Here is a 14,194-nt window from a genome sequence, read left to right as displayed (position 1 = left end):
AGCACTATTTAAAAGAGCTGGTAATGAATATTTGTTTTCATGGAATACAAGAACTGAGACTATCCAAGCAACAGCCTAACAATAAAGCTGTGTTCAGCCATCAGTCACCCCCTTCCCTGCCTTTCTTGTGCCTTCAATCCTCACTTCAAATGAAGTCACTTACTGATCCAATATAAACCAATGATTAGAAAACTCTGTGAAAACAGAGTAGCTATATTAAAAAATATATTAAATACCCATCCTGTTTGAGACACAAGAAGTACACAAGGAACTGCTGAATTACATACTGTGTCCTCAGTGTGTCCAAATTTGGGTAGCTTTAATTAACATGGTTTCAGAAGGGTTACACCTGAACCTCTGCTAAAACAGCCCTGTGAGGGATCTTACTAATCTGTGGAGCACGTTTCAAGTACAGATGGCTCTTCCTTCCCCAAGGTCTTTCAAATTTCCAGAGCATGTGTATTTTGACAGTTTCCCAAGTGATTCTACTACATACCTGTTTTGCCAGTTCTGTTCCCAGCTGAAAATTACCACTCTCAAAAATTCTTCCACGTAGGGCAAATGCATGTGGAAAAGTGCTAACATACAATTATGTGGATTGCCCATCATATGGCAAATAGAGTCCCAGGCACTTTTACATAATCCCATGATCACAAAAAGAGTATCATGCTTGTTTTGCTGATGAATAAACTGAGGTTGCAAGGTTTAAGAACTTGCTTGAAGTCATAGAACTGTAAATGGCAGACAAAGAATCTAACGCTGGGCTTTACCCCAAAGCCTGTGCTCTTGCCACGGACACTGTGCTGCTACAGTTACTGTGGTCTTTCTCTTCCCTCCTACGACTGCTTCGCATCTACACATTTGGGGGTGCTGTTCTACATACACGCACAGACTTCAAGATTCAATCACTAGCCCTTATCCTTTAAAAAAAATACAACTTAAAAGTGCCAGATCATCCCTCTTAGAGCAGGAAGAATCTTGCCTCAACCATAAAGGGAGAAGTTTATTTTTACATCCTTGGACAAGAATACCAAATTGGCCTCATAAGAATAAATACTAAGAAAAAATATCTAGCCCTGTTTGGTGTGGCTCAGTTGGGGCACCATCCCAAAATACTAAAGGCTGCTGGTTGACTCCCAGTCAGGGTACATGCCTGGGTTGCAGGCCAGTTCCCCAGATGGGGGCGTGCGAGAGGCAACCAATCAATCTGATCAGTTTCTCTTACAAGTTGAATGTTTCTCTCCCTCTTTCTCCCTCCCTTCCCCTCTCTCTAAAAATAAATAAATAAAACATTTAAAAAAATAAAATAAAAGGAAAACTATCTACAGCAACCTTACTAGCCTAAGGTATGTAACTGCTACTTTCACAGGAGCAACTCGGCTTAGACAATGTTTCTCTTTTTATTCACCCTACCTTGAGTTAATGGCAATTTGGTATAACTGAAAGATATCAAAAATATTGACCAACATGAGATATTCCTTTCACTTTTCTCAGCTGCTAAATCAAATATGTGCATGTTTGCTCTTAATGGATTCTTTTAAACTTCCATTCATAGGAAAATGCTTCTAATACTCAGTATATATAAATAGTAAATATCTGCTTTCTTGACCCAATATCCAAATGTAATAATGAAACATTAGAGAATTTGGAGGTGGGGTCTTCTGTTACAAGCAGGATGGCCTATAGATGCCTGTACCTAATGACAAGGATACACTCCCTTGCTTTTATCTGACCTACCTTATTTTTCTTGCCACGGGGTTCACTCAGAGCCAGTTCATCTTGAAGCAGTTCTACCCTCTTGGCAAGCTGCAGATTTCGAAATGTCAAACTGTCCATTTCCTGCTGTAGTTTTCTCAAAGACTGATCCTTCATTTTCAGTTGTTCCTACATCAAAGTGAAACAAACCTCTTTATAATTTAGCCTAAAGGATTAAAAATAATAAAAAAATATTATTCTTGTTTCACCACAATATAATCAAAACCTCTTGCTTTAGGGAATTCAAGTTGTACATTTATCATTCCAGTTATCTATGTTTTTAGCTCTGTTTTGTGACAAGATCATTTTTGACCAATCCAAGTAAATTTAAAAATAGTACATATACTATAGAAACAAGATAGTCATCAACTTAAAGTAAAATATCCACAACAATTTGTTGTTATATTATGTTATTATATATGTCTGGCAGTGAGGAGACACAAAGCCTGAGGCTACAATTTTACAAAGTTGAATTTTTAAAGAGAACCTCACTCAATTGATGCCCTTCAGTAAGCAAGAACAGCCAAAAATATATTTGTATTCATTTTTTTCTATAAATCCTCCCTGAATTTAAATCAGTCATATGAAGTCTTTTCAATACTTACTTTTACTTTAAACTACTGTATTCTGATTTGTCACAGATAAAAATCATTGTTATCCTACCATAAGAATATTTTCAGCTACTGTTCTATATCAACTTCCTTTAAAGTTAAGTGAAAATAGAAACAAAATCTAAACAACCTAACTTCTACTGACCATTCTGTATTGTTTATACCATAAGGGGTTAAGAAAATAGAAAACTAGAGAAATATTTAGTTTCACTCTACTGTTAAAAAATATTATTCTAACTACATTTCACTTACGATGTTTTGACAACTTTGTATTCACTGGTAATCAAGCACAGATGGTCATATGCTATTGTATATTTAAAAAACTGTACTTTTATTACTTTCACATTAAAACCACTGTAAAGCTAAGAGGAGGTCAAGTTTTAATAAATAGGTGATTTAAGTGTATTGAAACGGCAAACTAAAAACCATAGGCTGGTGTCTGCAATCTACTGACATTATTTGTATGTTGAGAGCAGACTAGAGTGATAGAATAATACGTTTCCACTAAGTAGAAAAATATTGTTCTTTCTATTGTTGTTTAGTAGCCCTTGATTTTTACTTAAAATTCAATGGTAAACTTAGTTCTACACCATGTCCAAATTATCATAGTTCAAATTAAAGAAATTCAAATCAATGAATGCTTATGGTAGCCACAAATCATTGAAGAGGCAAACCCAATATAATAAAAAACCTACTATAACAGAAGATATTCTAACATTCCTATTGAGTAACTGTCATTCTTAACTGTAATTATAATGACCACTGCAATGAATAGTAAAATAAAAGTAATTTCTTTACATCCTTATAATTAGTCACTAGCTGACTAATGCTCCAACTCCATTAACTAACCATTAATTTCAGATGACATCTTTCCCAACCTCTCTGTAAATCCTAGTTTGTGCAATGGGGATAATAATAATGTTACCTGCCCTCACACAGTTATTGTGAAGTCCAAGATCATGGATATAATATATTTAGCAAAATGCCCAACACACAGTGAGTGCTCAATAAATAGAAGCTGCTGTCAACATCACCACTGTCACCACCATCACCACTTATCACCGAGTTAAACACAACCAGCAGCAAGAGGGTATCAAACCAAGAGTGGGTTACAAAGACAAGCTAGGAAATATTTTCCCCAGTAATAGTTTTAAACATCATTAGGAGAGATAAAGATCATTTCTTTGATGATTTAAGCAAAATAATGACGAACAAATCCTGACTATAAAGCTTATTTTTAATCATCTTGGCTTGGGCACAGAGAGCTTTGGAAGCATGGATAAGGTATCCTGACCATCTCAGCCCTGGCTCTGTGGAACAGCACCTGAGGAGAGAGCATTGTCAAAAGACAGATTTCTCTATTGTAGGGTCCAACACTGACTAAGTAAAAAGACATACTTCTGGGTGTCAGTCAACTGAATGAAACTATATAGAATATGCCACTGGTTAAAGGTTACTCCAGAAAGAGATAAGGATAAAGGGAATCCTAATCCCCTTGGTCTAAGGAAGGAGCAAGGAGAGAGCTAAAGAATGAGGTAGGCAGTATACAGTGGTGGGCAAAAGTACAATAGGTCTACAGGAATAATACTAATAAATATTGGGTCGGCCAAAAGTTTGTTTGTTTTTTCCATAAGATGGCTCTAGTAGCACTTAATTGCCTTGAACTTCATTGAAACAATTTTGTTAGACTATATTGTGACAGCTGTCATATCAGCATGCATTTAAAAAAACATCAAAATTGGTGAATTTTTGTGTAGTCATTTTAATACTGAAGATTGAAGAAAATATGCATTTTTTGGCATATTATACTTTATTATTTCAAGAAAGGTAAACACACAACTGAAATGCAAAAAACAGATTTGTGCAGTGTATGGAGAAAGTGCTATGACTAATCGAATGTGTCAAAAGTGGTTTGTGAAGTTTCATGCTGGAGATTTCTTGCTGGACGATGTACATGGTCAGGTAGGCCAATTGAAGCTGACAACAATCAAATCAAGACATTAATTGAGAACAATCAATGTTATACCACACGGGAGATAGCCGACATACTCAAAATATCCAAATCAATAAAGTTATTGGTGAAAATTAAAAATGTGTCTTTTATTTTACAGAAAAAACTAAACAGACTTTTTGGCCAACCCAATAATACAACAATTTGGACTAAATGATTCACACTTTCAAATCCATTTATTAGGGTACAGCCATCTGCTAAATACTGGGGATATAAATATGAATATGACATTGCCCTCCTCAGAGTATTGTCTAGTGATCCAGACGAATTTAGCTAAATAAAGGCCTTGAGGTATAAAAGAAATGCATTAAAGTCAAATAATACATTTTTTTTTAAAATTTAGCTAAGAAAATCAAAGCATGTAACATTCATACTGAATGAAAAAAGTTAAACACAAAAAATTAGATTACTCATCACTGTCCCTAGTGAATTATTGTCAGAGTTGGGACTTTCACCCAGAAAACCAGCTAAATTCCCTGCTTTAAGCGTCTCCAAACACTCACTTAACCTCACAATACAAATACCCTGTTGCATACCTTTAAAGCAGCAGAATTTGCTTGTTCATCCACAACACCTTTTTTCAGGACCTGATTCTGAGCCCGAAGCTGAAAACAGAGTAAGTGATAATTAATTTTTAATTTAAAGCAATCACTTATAGCAAGAAAATCACTTACCATTACTTTAGAGGAATCATAACACTGAGTAACTATTTTCTCACACATATATGAGAACAAAAATATTAGCCTGGAGGAAGATAGAAGGTATCATCATTCTGCCACTTCACAGAAAAATACACAATGACATAAAACACATAATCTGTGGCAAAATTGAGTCTAAAACCCACGTCTCTCAACTTTCAGTACATGGTTCCTTCTATGAAATCAAGTCACCTCCCTAAATAAAAAGTATTATTTTCCTTGAGACTCTTGCACACCACAAAATATATATAATTGGACCAATTACAGAGTAACAATTCTATAGAAAATTAAAGTGTAGGGCATACACATACCCAGCAGGACATTGTGCCTAATATTATTTGTGCAAATATCATCAGGAATGACAAACAAGTTACCTTGCATTAGCTGGGACAGTGTACCAAAAGCAACTAAGAAGCAGGCTCAATTTAGAAATAATAATAATAGCAGCTAACATCCTAATGCTCATTACATACCCACACTGTCCCAAATGTTTTATATATATTACTTCAGTAAGCCTCACAATCCTATGAAGTAGGTACATTTTACAGGCAATGCTGAGATTCAAACCCCAGCAGTTTTATTTTTAAAAACTGTATTTATTTTTAGAGAGAGGGGTTAGGGAGGGAGAAAGAGAGGGAGAGAAACATCAATGTGAGACAGAAACAGAGATCAGCTGCCACTTGTACACACCCTGAACGGGGACCAAACTGGCCACCCGGGCACGTGTCCTTACCAGGAATTGAACTGGCAACTCTTTGCCTTGCAGAATGACACCCAACCAAGTGAGCCACACTGGTCAGGGTTTGCTCTGCCGTTTTACCAGACAATATAAACTTGGGGAATTCACTTAACCTTTCTAAGCTTCAAATTATATGGCCTATAATATGGGTCAATACATCTACCCTAACTTCCTTCTTCTGATGTTGTAGTGAGAACCAGATAAAAAAATATGTAAAAACTTTCTAAACCATAAAGTGTTCCACAAATGGAAATAGAGCTCTTAGTATAGTATAGAATAAAAAGGAGAATAGATATATTTATTATAGTGTGCCCGGTGAAAGGCTTTGCACTAAATGATATGGGGGAGAGAAAGAAGTCAAAGAAGGAGTCCCTGTTTTCAAAGAGTTTACAATTTAAAAGGGAAGATGAAAGACAACTAGCAATCCTAGTATTTTCTGGTTTAAAAGAAAAAGCAGTATAGACATTAAATTCTCTAGAACAGGAATTTGCAAACGAAGAGCCATGGACCAAACTGGCCTGCAACCTATTTTACAGTTTTACTGGGACACAACCACACTCACTATTTACATAGTGTTGATGGCTGCTTTTGAGCTACAATGACAGAGATGAGCAATTAAAAACTGTATGGCCTACTCTTTACAGAAAAAGTGTGGGGACCTCCAGAAGTTCAGAATAAAGAAATAACACTTTAATGTTGATTTCCATCAAGTAATATCTTACTTTTTAAGCAATTTCAGCATACTCTTGTATAATGTGTTACCTAGGTAAGAAAATTCAATAAATACTTTCAAACCCATTTAGCCAAAAGGCAGCAATACTACTAGGTTTCATTTCATACTCCTGTCCTAACTTTGATCGATATCTTCCTGGAGTGGTATCCAGAAGCTCCCAGTGACTGCTTGAAGAACTAGAGATGAGGTCTCAAATCTGCTGAACTGTAAATTTTCTGTAGAACCAGAACTACAGCAATAATAAAAAATAAAAAATAAAAATAACAAAAAGAACCTCACTTTTCATTTCTAAGGCACATTTAAAAGTTCAGCAAACTGAACAGCCCACTTTGTTAAAAAGGAAATAAAAAACCTCTCAAATTACCGTTGTATGGAATGTAATCTGATTATAACGAAAAAATGATTTAGATTTTTCTTTCGAAAATATTTTTTGCTAAATTAGTAACAATTCAAACATGGTTTCAATGAAACTGTGTAATAGAAAATGCAGCCTTTAGAAATATTTACCTAAAATACCTTTCTATTATTCAGTAAGTGGGAAAGGGTGACAACGGCATACTCCATTGTCATGTTAATTATACTTTGTGGCATTAGTCATTTTTCTGCATTTCAGCAGCACTACTGCCACACCTTGCATTACTGAACCAGCAGCTTGTCAAATGCTGACACTGCTGTGATCAACTGGGTCTTTTAGAATTTATTTCTCCTCACTGGCATTTACCACAGTAGGGAGGCAAATGCACATTATTCCTGTTTTAGAAATAGATATAAGATCACCACATGGTCCCTAATGCCTCTGAGATAGGTGTGGAGACTCCAATGCACATGGATGTAACTGAGGCCTCCTCAGGACAGGAAAACTCTCCAGAAGGTGATGTTGCCTGGTTCCAGCAGCTGTGCACCAAGCTCTTCCATTCCCTTCAGTAGAAGAGGAACAGTGCCTCTGAATCCCAACTCTCAAGCCCTCTTAGTCCTTTTACACCTCATTTTTCATTGTCTTGTAATTTTAGGATTATGTAATTTTCAGATTAGCTTTACTTTTACTCTGAAGGCACAGCCCTTCCTCTTGTCGACCAACCAAATCCCAACTGTTCTTCTAGGAGCTTATTTGCTACTTCTGGTCCTACTTCCTCCATAAGTCTTCCCTGACCACTCCCTGTGGTCCCCCCATGGGCAACAACGAGCTTGCCCCTCATTCCCTTGGCACTTACTAGTAGAGTAACAAGACACCTCTTATTAAACTGTTCAGTTTTAATTTTACTCTTAAAGTAGTAAATTTGACACTTACTAAGTCGTGTATGATTTATGATTAATGTATGGTTTCTCTACTTATCTCCCATCTGTCCACTAAAATGTCCTTCATGGTAGAGACTACAGCATAATTCCTTGTATCTTCTGCCTACGATGAAAGATCAATGCTATAGATAGAAAAGGCACTCAATAAATTTTAAGATAACCAAATTAAATACTGTACGCAAAAGGTGTTTAAATGCAATGCATTATATAACTCTAAGAGACCGTCATTACTGTAACAGTCCCTAAGACCTTTCTCCAAATGATTTGAAGCTGCTGGTCCTATTGGACACCGTGCATCTGCAAAAGCCCTGAGCATAACTCTCTAATGACCAGCGTCCTGGCCTGTTCTATGTAACTTTGGTTCTCGAACAGCCCAGCCTTAGTCAGGCTTCTCACAAAGCTGTTTCTCCAAGGACAGAGAGTGTAGTGGTGAGCCAACTATGGTCCCTCTCATGCCACTCTGACCATCTGTGGTGGGATCATTGGTTCAAGATCAGGGGTTTACCGCCTTCGATCACAAACTGTTGGAAGAGTTTGTGGGGAGAGACCAATCATCTATATGCATTCTCTTATCCAATACTCAACAATCTTCTGTGTTAGAACCACTCTCACATAGCTATTTTCATACAATGAACATTTTATGATTTATACATGTTTTACAACTCTGTAAAGCCAACCTTTAATTATATAGCTTCTTTCCATTATAAATCAATGTGTGCAACAGACAACCCGGAGCCCCTTCCCACGCTTCACCAAAACCCTGACTTGCAGCTGCAGGATACTGAAGTCACCTGCAGACCCCAGTTACAATATCTCTGGCCTCGATGATCCCTAAAATTCCTTCCAGATCTAACATTTTAAATATTCCAAAGTACTGGGAATAGCACTTAGTCTATCTACCTACTCACATGTCCTTCCCTCTGGAAGGAAAGAAAGTATCTGTGGCTGTGCACTGTTATGTACTAGTGGTTGAGGTTATCTGGTCACTGAGGCAGGGAAAAAAACCTTCTCTCAGGCCTGCCCTCAGAACCCTTTCTCTGGCTCCTGCTACCATGCAGGGAAATTCATTACAAAACTCCCAAACCCCCCTGCGGTCTAGCTGCCCCATCAATCACTGGGTGGGTAAGTCAAGAGAAGTAAAGAGGATTAGTAAGACAACCCTTGTCTTTCTAAAGCCTCGCCATTCAAAGTGTGGTCCATGGACAGCTGCAACAGCATCACCTGGAAGCAGAATCTGAGGCCCCAACCCAGACCTACTGAACCAGAATCTGCAGTTTAACAAGGTCTTCAGGTGGCTCATGTAGACATTTACATCTGTGATACACTGATCTAAGGACTATGCTAGCTCTAGCACTGTCCAACTTATATTATTTGAAATTAAATAAAATCTAAACATGAGTTCCTCAATGGCACTAGCCGCTACATTTCAAGTGCTCGACAGCCTCACGTGGCTAGTGGTTACCCTGCTGGACAGCACAGGCACAGGACGTCTTCATCCTCATGGGGCACTCCAACTTTAGTAGTCAACCCTACACACCAGGGTAAAAACGTAGTAATATAACGACCCTGTTTCTTTTATAGGAGGGGGCGATTAATCAGGTCTCCAGGCCCCACTATCCGGAAAGCAAACACACTGAATCGCAACTGATCTATTCCCAATCTCAGTGGCTCTATCCTAAGAACATAAATCTGACATATTCCCAAATGTAATATCATTTGTAACTAAAAGAAGCATTAATTACAAAATAAACTGTTAGAGAACTAGGAGATGCTTGGTTTTCCCATTGGTTGCTATTGCCTTAAAAAGTTTTTAAAAGATTATCTTTGAGCAAAAGCTCCTATATTGATACGATTCCTTGAGCAACAGTTCTCAAACTCTGACGTGCATCCAAATCACTGGAAAGGTTTGTTACAACATGGACTGCTGGATCTGACCACCAGTTTTAGTTTCAATAAGTCCAGGTGGACCCAAAAGTTTGTATTTCCAATCCACTCCCAGATCTAATGATGCTGACCCAGGAGCAGCCCTTTGAGAAGCAATGACCCAGTTAGAACCTGAAACTTGTTTACACACATAACATTGTGCCAGGCAAGAATATAGGAGCCCCTGTAAAGAAAGCAGGCTGAAATCAAATGAGCCAGGACTGAGTGCACTTAGCCGCTCTTCTCCATAGTGAGATCTACCAGAGCCTCAGAGGCAGAGCAGGCCATGGAAGAAACAAGTAAGAAATGGTCTTTGATTCTTCATCAACAGCATAGTAACGGAGGCCTTGATTAACTTTCACTCACATCTCAAAGAGGTGGCCTCCATCTATTAACTTCATAAACCTCTGAAACTCAGCTTCTACACACCTTTTTCTTTTCCCAAACCCTATGAAACCTGAACTTTTAAAAGCCTCCGGTGATGACCTCTTAATTGCCCCAAACCACCAGGGTCTTCCTCTCTACTTCATGTTTTAGCAACCTGTCTGCCTCAGCAATTTTTATCTGCTTTGGCCTCCACGGTTCATCTTTTACCTAACTATACTCTCTCTCTTTAATGGAGCTCCTCAGATTTTTTTCCTTCTCAAGAGGAAAGATGATTATGACCATGATTCTTAAGCAAGCAATGGGCTCCTTCCTGGAACACAGGCTGAGGTCTTATTTATATAAGAATGAGAAGAGCCTTGGCCAGTGTGGTTCAGTTGGCTGGAGTATCGTCCTATACACCAAAAGGTTGGGGGCTCAATTCCCAGTCAGGGCACATACCTAGGTTGCGGGTTCAATCCCTGGTTGGGGTGCATATGGGAGGCAACCAATCAATGTTTCTCTCTCATATAGATGTTTCCTTCTCTCTCTCCCCCTTCCTTTCTCTACAAAATCCATAAACATATTTTTAAAATTAAAAAAAAAGAATGAGAAGATTCTATAAATGTTCTTAGATTAGGAATCATGTTTGCTCCTCTCTTGATATGTAGGCCTCCTTCTACAGATTGTAAGAGGAAATTTTTTTTCTTTGTATCCTAACTGGATTTCTACATCAGCACCCAATTTCTCCTCCAAGTAAGATAATAAAAAGGTAGACTACCCCTTCCATAGGAACAGAGCTGAAGGTAGCATAGATCTTATCTAGAAATTGTTTGACACTAGAATTGGCAAATAAAAAGCACATGAGGTTCTGCCCAGGTAGCTCAGTTGGTTGGAGTGTCATTTCGATATGCCAAGGTTGCAGGTTCAATTCCGAGTCAAGGCATGTCCAGGAATCAACCAATGAATGTATAAATAAAGTAGAACAGCAAATCGATGGTTCTCTCTCTCCTCCTCCTCCTCCTCTCTCTAAAATCAATCAATAAAAAATATTTTTAAAGCACATGAAAACTTTTGACCAATCTTTGTTCACTTTTGTTCTGAGATTTCCATCACATTAAAATCAAAGGGATGAAAAATGATCTGGCCCAATAGGAAAGAATAACCTCAAGTCTGGAAGTCATCTCTTCCTCCTCTTATCACATCCTTCCCACAGATGTTCTCCAAAGAGCCTATCTAAAGTGTTCTACCCTGATTCACTCTTAAAGTTCAACTATCATCTTTATAGGAATTATTCCAAAAGTTCCGGCCTTTGTCCTGACTTTTAGCCAGTCCATCTCCACTAGAAGATAATACTCAAACATCAATCACCTCAAGCTATCAGTGTGTGAATAACTTTAACATGACTTCAAGCCCCAAAATTCTATGATTGCATCTAAACTTTAATTCACCCCTTCACTTCAAATTGGTTCTCCTTTCTGCCCACCTTCCACTGGTGGTGGCAGTCACATTCCCTCATCTCAGAAGTTCAAGGTCGACTTTCAGTCTTCTTCCCTCACTCACCATGTCCCACAGAATGAATGAGACACAAGGATAAGCCTTGATACATTCCGCATATCTGTCTTAAGTGCAGTGCTATGCAAAAGACAGGCACTCAGCAAAGAAGTAAGCTAAAAAGTATTTTTTAACCATAATTCCGAAATTTAGGACTCCTCTCCATCTGCCACTAACTTTATTTAACTATATTATTCTCCCCCAAACTATTCCAACTACCTGCAATCCAGTCTTTTTCACCAGTCTTCCCCTACTTAAACCCATTCTCCAGATAGTTATCAGCTTACTTCCTAAAAGTAATGTTATGCCCCTGTTTAAAAACCTTTGATGTTTCTCCATTACTCAAAAACTAAAGTTCAAATTTCTTATTTGACATCCACACTCCCCCATGATCAGGTCCAAATTACCTCTCCAACCATATTTCACCACTCTCTGGCATGTATCTTTATGTTTTCATGTCAGTGAACATAGCCTGTTCCCTTTGCCTGGAATGCTACCATCCTTCCCTCCCTCTTTCCTACTCCCCAATCTGAGTGACTTCTGCCCTTACCCTCCATCTCTTCTGGGTTCCCACCGAATTAACACTCGTCATTGTGTATTATAATTATGTACAATGTTTGAACATTCTATTAAATGGAACTCTGCCTCACTCAACTGACACTGGCAGACTGTTTATAGAGGGCACAAAACAAATGTCTGTTAAACGAAAAAGCCTAAATATCAAATATATATATATATATTTCAAAGTTTCAATTACTTTCTTTGGGAGGTTATTCAATTTTTCAGCAATGCAGTCACTGCTCAAAAGATTTTTGGAACTCCTCTTTGTCATTTGGAATTGGCTTCTGCACTTGTTTACTCTCTGGAGAAGAAAATCAGTTTCCTTACTTTATGCTCATGATATGTTTTTACACCAAAATAGCAGAGCCAAGTTTGTGTACTACTGCCATTTTCCACCCACCCCACTTCATCAGATGGATTTGTTCCCAACAACTTCTGGCCCTTTCCAACAACAAAATACTCCTTCAAAGGATGAAAACTGTCATCCCTGACATTGTGCCACTGGCTCTTAGTACATTTTCAAATGGAAATGCAAGAAGCTGTGCCAATGGTAGCACCGCTGGAATTAGTGTAGTATCTCAAAAGGCTCCCCATTCAATGGTGAAAAGACTAACATGCATGTTTAGACATGGGTTTGATTTTTTTAATTTCACCGTACAGAGTATTTGTTAAATGAAATCCTAAAAAAAAATGTCTGTTTCTCCAAATTGTAAAAAGAGGGCTGTTTTTCCACCACCCCCATGAATGTCACTATCATTGAAAACTAAGGTTAATGACTGCTAAATAGACTTTCATAGATGTAAGATTCTGCTTTTATAACTTCAACAGGAGATTCTTAAGGCAGAAACACCTTCCCCAGAAGCAGCCCTTTTCAAAGGAAAGGGTTTCACCATTTAAAAGACTGATAGCATAAGTACAGCAAAGAGGCCTAATTCAGCACGTACTGAACACCTGCTGGGTGCCCTGCCCCACTCCAGGTGACTGAGGGAAAAGAGAGAGAAGGGCAGAAGCACAGGACTCAAGCTTTCAAAATCATTTCCGGACATCTTGCTTAACACAGAACACATCTTAACCACCGTGCCTGGTGAAGCAGTTCACATGCATGACTCTATTTACCCTCCCGAACTGAATGGGAGCAGATAAATCTCTTTATCCTAACACCATCCCTGTGGGAAGGGAGAAAGCTTGATATTCCCCATCACTGGGCTGGGAAAATGAGGAAACAGCACCCTCCGGCCCAGGACCAGAGGCAGAAGCCAGGATTCCTGACACCCAGTCCCAAGCCCGCTACTTCAGTGAGAAGGAAGAATGAAACTCCTGCTCCTTCCCGCAGAAACGCACACGAACCCAGACACCGCCCGGCTCCATCTTCTGGGAGCTGCAGGTGGAGGATCGGTCATGGTGGGCAGGGGAAGCCGAGGAGGAGGTGGCGTGCCCTAGCGTGCTCCCTCTATGGTAACCCACCGTCCCCAACAAGTCAAGGAAACCCGAGGCCGCAGGGTCGGGGACCCCCTAATCCCCGCCCAGGGTGGGTACCTTCGAGTATTCCTGAGCCAGCTTCTGGTACTTCCCCTGCAACTCTGCCGATGCCATGGCCTCTCCCGCCCCGTCCAGTCCAGGCTGCCCTGGCCGTTCAGCCCCGCCCCCCACCCCCAACCCCAGACACGCTCCCCTATAGGGCTCCGCCAGCGCCGGTTCGCTTCGCCGCCGCCGCGCCTCCTCCTCCACTTCCGGGTTCGCCCAGGGGAGGAGCGACTGCCAGGGGCGGGGTGACGTATGACGCTATCGCCCCACCCTCCTGCGCCCAAGCACGTGGGCGCGCAGCCTCTCTGGCTCTCCTGGGTTCATCCTCTGGGAGCAGAGGGCGCCATCTTGACGCATGGTCCAAGATGGCAGCTTGGAGTGGAGAAGGAAAATCAAGAGGGGAAAAGAATGATGAGTCCACAGAAC

At 39.5% G+C, this 14,194-nt stretch overlaps 1 protein-coding gene across 1 annotated transcript in view; it reads right to left on the bottom strand.

Annotated features, from left to right (window-relative positions):
- The window catches only part of PPP1R21 (protein phosphatase 1 regulatory subunit 21), a 59,008-nt gene extending 45,144 nt beyond the window's left edge, over window positions 1-13,864 (bottom strand). Inside the window, exons 1-3 of the mRNA XM_090281266.1 lie at window positions 13,781-13,864; window positions 4,914-4,982; window positions 1,738-1,884 (exon numbers count right to left, since the gene is read on the bottom strand). Of these exons, the coding sequence (XP_090137392.1) occupies window positions 1,738-1,884; window positions 4,914-4,982; window positions 13,781-13,837 (273 nt within the window). The 5' untranslated portion in view covers window positions 13,838-13,864. The remainder of the gene's footprint in view (window positions 1-1,737; window positions 1,885-4,913; window positions 4,983-13,780) is intronic.
- Between the last annotated feature and the right edge of the window lie 330 nt (window positions 13,865-14,194).

This window comes from Furipterus horrens, unplaced genomic scaffold (genome assembly GCF_987537825.1).
Source record: "Furipterus horrens unplaced genomic scaffold, mFurHor1.1.pri manual_scaffold_6, whole genome shotgun sequence".
NCBI classification, from domain to species: Eukaryota; Metazoa; Chordata; class Mammalia; order Chiroptera; family Furipteridae; genus Furipterus; species Furipterus horrens.
Note: the sequence above shows the minus strand (reverse complement) of the source record. Positions and strands in the feature narration are given on the sequence as shown.